Below are 12526 nucleotides of genomic sequence, written 5' to 3'. Positions count from 1 at the left end.
GGACCACTTTGCAGAACACCTATGCTCAGTTCGCAATAAAAAACTGCACCTCCCAGTCGCGAACCATTTCAACTCCCCTTCCCATTCCTCAGATGACATGTCCATCCTGGGCCTCCTGCAGTGCCACAACGATGCCACCCAAAGGTTGCAGGAACAGCAACTCAATTTCTGCTTGGGAACCCTACAGCCCAAAGGTATCAATGTGGGCTTCACAAGCTTCAAAATCTCCCCTCCCCGTACCGCATCCCAAAACCAAGCTCATCCCCACCTCCCTAACCTATATTTCCTCCCACCTAGACCCTCCACCCACCTCAAATCCTCCCCACTAACCTCATCCCGCCCCCCTGATCTGTCCGTCCTCCCTGGGCTGACCTATCTCCTCCCTAACTCCCCACTTATACTCACTTTTACTGGCTCCATCCCCACCCCTTTGACCTGTCTGTCTCCTCTCCACCTATCGTCTCCTCTATCCATCTTCTATCTGCCTTCCCCCTCTCCCTATTTATTTCAGAACCCCCTTCTGCTCCCCCATTTCTGAAGAAGGGTCTAGGGCCAAAACATCATCCTTCCTGTTCCTCTGATGCTGCTTGGCCTGCTGTCTTCATCCAGCTCTACACCTTGTTATCTCCAATTTATATTTCCTGTCTTGTATTTCTTAGTTCAAACTCCGCAAGGTTCAGTGAAGATTCTTCAACCTGACTGGTCAAATTAAGTTAATAAAATGTGAGGCTGGATGAACACAGCAGGCCAAGCAGCATCTCAGGAGCACAAAAGCTGACGTTTCGGGCCTAGACCCTTCATCAGAGAGGGGGATGGGGGGAGGGAACTGGAATAAATAGGGAGAGAGGGGGAGGCGGACCGAAGATGGAGAGTAAAGAAGATAGGTGGAGAGGGTGTAGGTGGGGAGGTAGGGAGGGGATAGGTCAGTCCAGGGAAGACGGACAGGTCAAGGAGGTGGGATGAGGTTAGTAGGTAGCTGGGGGTGCGGCTTGGGGTGGGAGGAAGGGATGGGTGAGAGCAAGAACCGGTTAGGGAGGCAGAGACAGGTTGGACTGGTTTTGGGATGCAGTGGGTGGGGGGGAAGAGCTGGGCTGGTAAACCAGCCCAGTTCATCCCCTCCCCCCACTGCACCACACAACCAGCCCAGCTCTTCCGCCCCACCCACTGCATCCCAAAACCAGTCCAACCTGTCTCTGCCTCCCTAACCGGTTCTTCCTCTCACCCATCCCTTCCTCCCACCCCAAGCCGCACCCCCAGCTACCTACTAACCTCATCCCACCTCCTTGACCTGTCCGTCTTCCCTGGACTGACCTATCCCCTCCCTACCTCCCCACCTACACCCTCTCCACCTATCTTCTTTACTCTCCATCTTCGGTCCGCCTCCCCCTCTCTCCCTATTTATTCCAGTTCCCTCCCCCCATCCCCCTCTCTGATGAAGGGTCTAGGCCCGAAACGTCAGCTTTTGTGCTCCTGAGATGCTGCTTGGCCTGCTGTGTTCATCCAGCCTCACATTTTATTATCTTGGAATTCTCCAGCATCTGCAGTTCCCATTATCTCTGGTCAAATTAAGTCGCTGTTCTTTGTCCAACTCACGACTAACACAGATTAGCTATGCAGGGCATGGCCAACACTACAAAGACATCAAATTAGAATAAATCCACTTTGAAAAGTGCACAAAACTGAGGGCAATGGCAATATGTAAAAGGAGTGTGCTGGCCCTTCACTGCTAACAGTAGAATTGCAATTGACTTTGTGACCATAAAGCAAATTATTTGTGCTTGTGTGCTTAGATAACCTAGATTGACCGACAGCCAGCAGGAGACTTTTAAACTTATTGACTAGGCAGCCAGATTCCACACACAAGAAACAATTCTCAAACCAGAGGGAACCACCATGTGACACCAAAATTAAGAATTTTTTAAAAATTCAGTTTTGGGAAACTACTGAGTGAAGGACTGAGGTGGAAAATACTGCGAACGAGACACAATAATCCAGCCATGGTAGAATGTACATAATTGCCATCTTGCTGTGAATACCTATTAGTGAACTAGATGGGTTTTTCCTGACAATCGACAATGACTTCATAGTCATCATCAGACTTTTAATTCCATATTTTTCTTGAATTCAAATTCTACCATCTCCTGCCATGATGGGATTTGAGCTCGGGGCCCTAGGACATTACCTGGGTGCCTAGGACATTACCTGGGTGCTTAGAGAAACATTTGCCCCTCAATCACCTGAATCAAATTATCCCAGCCTTCTCTGCTCCAAGGAAAACAACCTCCCAATCTAGACTCTCTTCATGGCTGAAATGTTCCAGCCCGGGCAGCATCCTGGTGAATGTCCTCTGCAGCCACTCCAGCACTGTCACATACTTCCTAAAATTTAGCAACCAGAACCATGTACCACTTGTGGCTGCCGAACTTAATATATAGCTCCACCAGAATGACCCTGTTCTTGTATTCAAGACAAGTGCCCCTTATGTTTTCCTATCCTTATCCAGCAGTTTAGTTGCTTTCAAGGACATACATACCAAGGACCCTTCCATCCTTTGTACTTCGTGGGTCCTATCATTCATCATTGTACTCCCTTTCCTTGTTAGGCCATGTTAGTAAAGCAACACCCTACACTTGTCATGATTGAATTTCATTTTCCACTGATCAGCTCATCTGATGAGCCCCATCTACAATGTTCTGCAGTCTAAGGCATGTATGGCAGCACAGACATGGTGCACTGAAGGACCTGTTCCTGCACTGTACTGTTTTTTGTCGTTCTGCCTATTTATCACACTGCCAGTTTTCATGTCATCTGCAAACTTATTGATCAAACCTCCTACAGTCATGACTAGATCTTTAATGTACACTACAAACAGCTTGTGACCCAGCACTGAACTCTGCAATTTACCACACTACTGGTTCAGTCACAAAAATACTCTTCAAACATCACTCTCTGTCCCCTGACACTGTCAACATTTGATCCAATTTGACATATTACTCTGCATTCCATGGGCTCTTACCTGCTTGACTAGTCAGCTATGATCTTGTCAAAAGCTTTACCAAAGTACATGTAGGCGACATCTGCTGGATTACCCTCATCCACACATCTAGTCACCTCCTCAAAAAATTCAATCAAGCCTGTCAGGTAGGTTGCCTCCTTGACAAAGCCCTGTTAACAATCCTTCATTGATCCTTGTCACTTCAAGTGAACCGAAAATGTGTCCCTCCAGCAGTTTAATGCGCGGAATGACAAGGGAACATGGAGATCCCATGACATTATCACTCTTGCCTAGTAGAGCACAAATGGGACATTTAAAAGGGAATTTTTTTCTGGGTCATATCAACGAATAAAATAACAAATGTCATGGTGTTAGATGTGGTATTATAACCTAGTCTTCAACATCTTGCCCAGACTCCCAGCCAGCAAGATTTCTTGCTGGGCATGCACTTTTTTCAAATTAACCTGTTCAGACATGCTACGACACATCCCCAGGACATGTGGGATTTGAATCTTGACCTTCTGGCCCAGAGGTAGGGACACAAATCACTCCATCACAAGAACTCGTTTGCTGAGTGAGCGCGTTTAGAGAATAAATCCAATTTAGTGCATTCATATTCTATGCCTGGTTTGCATCATACTGTGTTAATTAAATGCTGAGCCATTAAATATGAAATATCATGAGAAGTAAGCAAAGTGAGAGACCCAGATTGCACAGAACACCACAAATCTCTTCAAATAATTAAAAGCATTGAGAAAAAAAGCAATGATTTCATTGGGGGGGATTTACATGAAAAAAACGTCTTAAGTGGTATTGCACTTCAAATTTTTAGTGCAGACCTGTCTAAAGGTCTTTCATTACACGCACATGCTACTTAAGAGCTTCACTTCCAAAGGCATGCAGTCGATAAAATTTCCTAGATCAAACCAATTTTCATGAAACCTAGACTGGACCAACCTGTCTGATGGTGGAAAGGATATATTCTCCTCATATATATCTCCTTCTAACCCCAGACTGCTCCAGCTACTGCTGTTGCCATTACTGCCAGAAAGGAAAAGAAAGGCAGTGGACATTGAGTGACTGACCATAGTTTCTCATTACCTTTCCGAGCAACTTTGCTTGGTCAAACCAGACATATAGAGCAATTCTAAAACACAGAGATGATCCAGTTACATTGTCTGGTCCTGTACTAACATGAAATTCAGCAGCTTCTTTCACGTCACGAGTGCTAAACAGATGTTTGGGATGTCTTTTAACAACAGGTAGGTAGTGTTGGTTATTTTTGTTGTTAAAGGGAAAAATTAGTCAGATTTCACTGCCACAATTATCTCCAGGCAGTGCTAATTTATTGGGGGACAAAACTGGGTCTAACACCTTCGTCCTGATGCACTGTTTGTCGAATTGCCTGAATCAATCAAGTACCTGGCTGCTCAATTCGGTCAGTTTTTTGCTATCACACAGTTTTTCTGTTTATTGTTATTAACTTTATTGTTCTGTTGTTCCATGTTTGTGCCAGCCTTGGAGTTTCAAACTTAGCCCAAGCAACTGGAATGAGACTAACGTGTTTAATTTGGCTAAAAATAGCAACCACAAAGTAATGTTACACCATTTATGTAAGAAAGATTATTACTTTTAAAGATATCTAGAGAAAATAAATTCTCCATTACATTTCTAACATGCACTGGATGGAATGTGTTACGTTGAAAGTAAGGGACATACATGAACATCAATCGAATAACTAATGTATGATGCTTTTGCATGAATTTAATATTAAAACTATAATGCTTCACTATTCATGAAGAAATCTAGACAGAGTAATCTTGGTGAGACACAATGAAACCCGGGTGTCATGGTGGAACAGTTGCTGAAGGATGGCATGCAAGTGCAGAAGGCAGTGTGGAAAGCTAATGGCATGCTGGCCTTCATGGCGAGAGGATTTGAGTGTCGGAGTGAGGATATTTTGTTGTAGTTATATATAGTTGGTGAGGCCACACTTTGAGTATTGTGCGCAGTTTTGGTCTGAGGAAGGACATTCTTGCTACCGAAGGAGTCCAGTGAATGTTCACCAGACTGATTCCTGGGATGGCAGGACTGACATAAGAAGAAACACCGGATCAACTGTGCTTGTACTCGCTGGAATTTAGAAGAATAAGGTTGTTGGAGTTGGGGTGGTGATGGGAGGGAATCTCACAGAAACATGTAAAATCCTGATGGGACTGGACAGATTAAATGCAGGAAAAATGTTCCCAACACTGGATAAGGTCTAGAACTAGGGGTCGCAGTCTAAGAATAAGGACTAAGCCATGCAGGACTGAGATGAGGAAGAATTTCTTCACCCAGAGAGTTGCGAACTTGTGTAATTCTCTACCACAGAAAGATGTTGGGCCGAGTTGGATAGATATGTTCAGGTGGGAGCTGGATGTGGCCCTTCTGGCTAAAGGGATCAAGGGGTATGGTGAGAAAGCAGGAGTGGGATACTGAAATTGCACGATTCGCAATGATCAGATTGAATTGCGTTGCAGGCTCGAAAAGCTGAATGGCCTACTCCTGCACATCATTTCAATGTTTCTATTTTCTTTAACACAGATATATATAAATATTTAGGATCTGCCCATTAGTCTGAATGATCAATTTCTGTCATTGCGTACTTTACACTGTCACAAAAATCAGACCAAAAGCATCTACTCCCCTCTTCAAGATGAAAGATAGGAATAAAGGTAGGGCTGATAAGTATTGGCAGGTATACAATACAGAGTTTTGAGTATCTTAAATTAGGAGAAAGTGAGAAACATTTCAGACTGTGACTGTGAAAACGTGAATTGCCAGTGAAAATGAAAACAGAAAATGAGGTGTCAATTAACCAAGAGGTTTATGATAATTAGGGGAACTGAAAAGGTAGACGGAGACAAACATTTTTTCTCTGGTGGAGCAGCGTACAATATGGGATCAGAATCTTCAAATTAGCACTAGGCCATTCTGTGGTGACATCAGGAGACATCTTAAGACAAACAATGATGGAAAACTGGAAGATTCCTCAAAAAGGTGCTGAGGTTGGGTCAACTCGAATTGTCAAAACAAGGATGTAAGAATTTTTTTGATATTCAGAAGGATTAAATGTTACGGAAATAAGGTGGGTAGCTGAAATTAAGATACTGATCAGTCATGTTCTAACTGAATGGCAAAGAAGGTTCAAGGGAACACATGACCTACTTCTGACATTTCAACCATCTAAAAATAGGTTTGGAGCATGCAGTCTCACTAATAACTCATTTCATTTCACTCATATCTACCACCTTGTCCTTAATGTGGTTGAATTGTGAAATGAAAGCTAAACTAAACCTTTTAATAGCTAACCCACTTTCACCATGTGAAGACCAATTTCCATTGAGTGTTAACTTTAGAGAGTGGTCACAACACTGAAAATAAAAGCCAATTGTGCTTTGAAAGTGGCTTAATGGAAATGCAGATAAGGACTGGTTTATGTGCCCCAGTTTGTATAACATGAGCGAGTTCAAACAGGCACAAGAATGTGAAATCAGACAGCTCTGCCCAATTTTCTATGTTAATTTATCTTCAATGGAGTTGAACAAAGGTTGTTAAAAGCCCAGGGTATACAGAACAAAATGAGCTTCAAACTTTATCACAATCTTTCAGCTTTCTAAAGCTTTGCTCATTTGACAACTTTCAAATCCCATTAAATAAGTCTCTTCCTATGTGCTGGCTGAAGAACAGACAATAAAATAGTAACCATATTAGGTTCACCAAACATCTGTGAAAGCATAGAATGAATTTGTTGAGCGAATCTGAATGTGTCGCCGACTTTGCATCTCATGGGACTAATCTCTAGCACAAACAGGTAAATATTCTATAAGCAAAGCTAAATAACTTTTCATTATTTTTACCAGTCACCACTGGAACCAACTGTAGCTGTTTGCATAAAAGCCAGCAAGACACAACATTAAAGATAGTTGATGGTACTTTGGGTTTGAAATAAAGTTAGGTGCTTCATATGGTAATTTGTCAACTTTAGCTTATTTCATGATGCACTGTTCTTTGGAGGCAAACTGGTCAAACTGTGCATATGTCAGAATGTATATTATTGCTTGCTAGATATTATTTCAAAGGGGCTAACTATATTGGAAACATTAATTTCCATTGGCATGGTTGAGATTTACCTGTCACTGAGGTGCAGGAAGCTGCTGGTTTCATCTGGATGTTCATCTTCAAAACTCAGATTGGACCAGCTGCCAGTACTATCGTCACCTACGCTGAGACTAAGCTGTTGACTGGTGGTGGAATCACTTGACCGCAATCCATCCTTGAGACTGGCACTACATGCAAAGCACAAAAGACCTCATTACTTTCTTTTCAAAATATATAAACTATTACACTGCTGAAATAATCAACTCGTCATTTTTCAACGATGTGAATATTTTGTTTTTGCATATGCAGATCTTGATTATTTAGGTTTTATGAAAGGCAAAATGAAAGACCTGCAGCTGCATGTAATAATGTCTAAAACTCTTGCAACAGTGCCTTTCATCCAGTGAGGATCATATCATATTCAAGAGAGTGCAAACACTAAGCAGCCGTTGAATTATCACAACAATCATAAATATAGAAGGTAGCCTTTCAATACTGGCTCATTACCAGTGTTCACTCATTCAAGAAGGATTAAAGACAGGCAACAAACATTGTCTATGCCGATCACATCCTACTAATCAATGAGAAAAACACGATTATTTGGACTGACTCTAAATTTGAATTGACACTCCAAGATTGAGAGCATTCTCTTGTTTAATATAGAGATCCAAAGATGTCCATGTGGTATAGGTGCCACCCCAACCCAATGATTTGAATGAAAAGGTAGTAGCAGTGCATTTAAAATATTGACCCTTGCCACAATGGAAAACAGAACATTAAAAAAAAGGTTTAAAATATACATGTTTGAAAAAAAATTCTAACTTTTCACAGCTAGCAGAAATGGAGTAAAACACAATAAAATCTACAAAGCGCCATCAATTACAGGCAAACATAGGTAGCTGCTTTGGTGCTATCTGCACCATGGGTTATACCAAGTGTACAAGTTTGTTGCTTTTTCTCAGCTGATCTGGCTCTGTCGTTGTCACCAACAATTACTCATTCATTTTTTTCCAGACGTCGCCCACCCCCAACCCCAACTCATGAAACCCAGATCTGCTGAACCCTCACTGCATTGCTCTGCGATTCCTGCTTCATTCCAACAGCGGGAAAATGCTACTTTTGCTTCATTCAGCTTCTCAGTCAAGTTATTGTTTCCCATTTGTGCAATTCCGAACTCACAACCCACTTGCAGCTCAGGTTTCAAATTCCCCATCTTTCATATCCTACACAATTAGGTGCCATTTGTCTTTCACTTTCAATACGCAGAGTGCCTACTTCCAGCTCCAGCCCACACAACAACTATAAAATTAATTCAGGAATATGGGGAAGAGCTGGAAATGGATCGCTCACTGAACAAGTCAGTGCATATTCAAAGGGTTCAATGGCCTCCCATTGGAATTATACTATTCAAATGTGTTTCAAACTATTTCACTCCTTTTCAAAGATCTCTTGGAAAATCCCATCAGCAAAATGCAATTTTTATTTATTCATGAAATATGGGTCATCATTTATCATCCATCTACAAGGCGTTAGTATCTAGCTGTGCTCAGGTCAACTGAGGGGCTTTCTAGGCCAGTTTGGAGGACATTCAGCTGACCATGTTGCTGAGAGCTTGGAGCCACATGTAGCCCCGAGCAGCGAAAGATGGTAGACTTCCTTCCCTGATGAACATTATCAAGCTTGTTTTAACAGGAATCTAACAGCTTCATAGGCATGATCACTGATGTAACTTTAAATTGGAACATCCCAGTTGCTGGGCTGGGATTTGGAGTGGTGTATTCAGAGCGACAGTCCAGGTCTCTGGATTACTAGTCCAGCAACTAAGGTTGTGCTATTGTAACTATTGTATGTTCTAGCTTGTATTACACAGTCATTACACAGTCTGAAATTCTGATAAACTGGATACTGGCAAGTCAGTAATTTGAAAATGAAAGATCAAAACACAGATCAAAACTTTATGTTGCTTTGAATTTTCCATGACTCAGAAGTCAGCAGAGACTCTCTTCGGTACCAAATGATCACATCTATTTTGAAGAATGTGAGTTTGAAGTCAGCCTTGAATTACTTTGGCAAAACCAAGATTTTTAAACACAAGTGATGAGTCTGGACAATTGACTGAAACTCAGGAACTTAACCAAGCAATTCACTGAAAATGGGTTCAGTAATCCCTGTTAACACATATCCCGAAAAATATACAGCGAGGAGTCATGACAAAGGCATACTGGGTAAATGATTCTCTCTCAACTCATTTAACAGATTGTTAGTTAAGCAGTTTTAGTTATAATTTACAAGTCTCCCAGAAGGCCACTTACAGTGAGGCAGATAGGTACAAGGGCACTGCCTGAAGACGGCTGGAACTGTGATGTCTCAGTGAAACTTTTAACATGTTATAGAGTTGTTTCAAACAACAATATCCTCCTAACTGCAGAAACAGAAACATCTGCACTATGATGCCATTCAGCATTCAGCAGAGTACTGGAGATAGGATGTTATGTTACAGCTCTACAAGACATTGTCGAACCCACATTTGGAGTACTGTGTACAATTCTGGCCACCCTGCTAATAGGAAGGATGCTATTAAAATGGAAAGGGCACAAAAAATATTTACAAGGTGGTTACCGAGACTGGAAGATTTGAGTTATAACGAGCGGCTGGACAGATTGGGACCATTTTTGCCCCTGGAGTGCAGGAAGCAGACGGGTTATAAAATCAGAAGGGGCATAGATAAGGTGAAAAGCCGAAGTCTTTTCCCCTTGGATTGAGGAATCCAAAACTAGAGGTCACAGGTTTAAGGTGAAAGGGGAAAAATTTAGAAGGAACCTGAGGAGCAACTTTATTCACACAGAATGGTGCATATGTGGAATGAGCTGCCAAGTGAAGTGGTATGAGTGGGGACAATTACAACATTTAATAAACGTTTGGACAGGTTACATGGGGAGGAAAGGTTTATGGGGCTATTGCAGGCAAATGGGATTAGTTCAGGTTAGGAAACTTGGTCGGCATGGCAAATTGGGTCAAAGGGCCTGTTTCCATACTGTATACCTCGATGACTCTATGACGAGTGCAGTCCAGGATCATGATGTTCTAAAGTAAAGTTCAAGAGTCACTTAGCTAAAAGCCAATGGAAAGATGCCTTTGAAATCTCATATCCCAGAAAATATTCTACGCTGAGGGGAAATCTAAGCAAATTTGCAGACTTGATTTGATCGCAGGAGGAGATGTGAATGAACCCTTAAAATCTCAGAATAAATGAGGGTAGACTAGGAAGTAAAGGGAGGTATTGAATTTACACAATGTAGTTTTGATACAATATAGTGTTAAGCTCACCTTTGTTTAAAACTGTGAAAATATGTGTTGTAGTCCTCCTATTCCATCATTGGATGGTCAAGTTTCTCTTTAAACTTTACAGTCTTTACAGACCTCACAAAACTCTGCCTATAGTAAATATTTTCTTTATTCATTTAAAGCAATGAACAGGTCTCCAAAATTTGGGCTGATGAGCCTTCAGCTGAAGCTTTGGCAAAAGAAATGGAATTTACACAAGCTGCTACAAGCTGTACTTCTGCCTGTCATGAAGCAACCTTACTAATCAATTTAAGAACATATGTTAACAGGTTTAGATAAAGAGTTGGATTGAGAAAGCTATCACTCTATTTATAACATCAACGTTGTGTTTATACATGAACCATGGCTTTCAAGCAGATAAAGGCCTATAGCATTACCCAAATTACAACAGAGCTGTCATTGCATTGATCACTTTATTGTATAGCCCACTGTATTTTCTTTCTCTCAACCACTTTTTAAAACTATTAAACCATGCAGGGTGTTGGAAAATGTGCCAGAAAATCACATTTCCAACAAGTCAGAATCCACTACCTACTCTGGCATTCAACAGCTTTATTATAGGTGAATTCCACCACTATCAACATCCTGTGCATAGCAGTGACCAGAAACTAAACTGGATCAGCTGCATAAATACGCCCGTGGCAACAAGAACAGGTCAGTGTCTGTCCACTACCTACAAGACACAGTGAGGACTGTGTTGGGGTAAGTGCATATCCAAAAACAAGTCAAGAAGCTTGACATCTTCCAGGATAAAGCAGCCCGCTTGACTGACACCCAATTTACTGCCTTCAAAGTTCAAACACTCCATCACTGATGCTCAGTAGCAGCACTGTGCAGCACCTACATGATGGACTGCAGCAAATTACAAAGGTGCTTCTGACAGCATATTCCTAACTCATGAACTTTACCCCCTTGAAGGACAAGGGCAGCAGATATGGGGAACAGCAACACTTGCAATTTCCCCACCAAGTCAACACCATTCAGACTTGGAAATATATTGCTGCAGAATCGCTGGGTCAAAATCCCAGAATGCACTCTCAAATACCATTGTGAGTGCTCCTACACAACAAGGACAGCAGTGGTTCAAGATGGCAACTGAGGAGCACCTTCTCCATAGCAAATGGGTATGGGCAATACATGTCAGTTTGCCTGTGACACCTAGACAATGGAAAATTGAAAAGAATATTGGAACAGACAAGTCAGGAAGTTAAAAAAATATATGATTGAGGATTTGAGCAGCAGGTAAGATGAAGTACAGGCAGACCTGGACAATACACATGTGGATCCATCTTCAGCACTCTGTTGCCAAAGTGAATGATGATTTGTTGATAGAATCATAGAATCCCTTCAGTGTGGAAGCAGGCCATTTGGTCCATCAAGTCCACAGTACTCCTCTGAACAGCATCCCACCCAGAACTATTCCCCCTACCCTATCACCCTGCATTTCCCATGGCTAATCCACCTAGTCTATACACTAGTGACCCTGTACACCATGGACAATTTAGCAAAACCAGCCCACCTAACTTGCACATCTCTGGATTGTGGGAGGAAACCTATCAATCACAGGGAGAACATGCAAACTCCATGCAGTCATTTGCTCAAGGCTGGAATCGAACCTGGGTCTCTGGAGCTGTAAGACAGTACTGCTAACAACTGAGCTATCGTGCTTCTCACACTTCTCCTCCAAACCATTTGCTCATTAATCTGGTCTGCACATAATTTCATGCTATTAAGACTTAAGAAACAAACTAAATACAACATTGTCTACACATTTCTTTACATGCAACAAATACTCCAAAGGAAAGGCATTTCCAGTTAACACAATCACCAGTCTGCATGACTCATTTGGATGTTAAACCATGCTCCCAGCAGAAATACAACCTGGTAAGTTCAGTTCTAAGGAACTCCTGGCTTTTCAGCAGGCTCCCTGCAGGTCAGGATAAGTCTTTCAGTGTGTTTGTAGCAGCATTCCACTCAGTCTTCTGAGTATCCCCTAAGTCCTTCCAGTAGTGAAGCCCACCCAGACAACTCTTTAGGTCTTTT

At 42.0% G+C, this 12526-nt stretch overlaps 1 protein-coding gene across 5 annotated transcripts in view; it reads right to left on the bottom strand.

Annotated features, from left to right (window-relative positions):
• Positions 1-12526, bottom strand: part of akap11 (A kinase (PRKA) anchor protein 11) — a 92456-nt gene that overhangs the window by 17303 nt on the left and 62627 nt on the right. For 4 of the 5 annotated variants that reach the window (XM_048540511.2, XM_048540512.2, XM_048540513.2 and 1 more), the window contains 2 exons: positions 7171-7326; positions 3953-4036 (listed from right to left, as the gene is read on the bottom strand). In XM_048540511.2, coding sequence (XP_048396468.2) covers positions 3953-4036; positions 7171-7326 — 240 coding nt within the window. The remainder of the gene's footprint in view (positions 1-3952; positions 4037-7170; positions 7327-12526) is intronic. The other variant, XM_048540514.2, reaches the window with a different exon arrangement.

The sequence above is a fragment of the Stegostoma tigrinum genome, chromosome 12 (assembly GCF_030684315.1).
Source record: "Stegostoma tigrinum isolate sSteTig4 chromosome 12, sSteTig4.hap1, whole genome shotgun sequence".
Lineage (NCBI taxonomy): Eukaryota > Metazoa > Chordata > Chondrichthyes > Orectolobiformes > Stegostomatidae > Stegostoma > Stegostoma tigrinum.
This window is presented reverse-complemented; position numbering and strand designations above follow the sequence as displayed.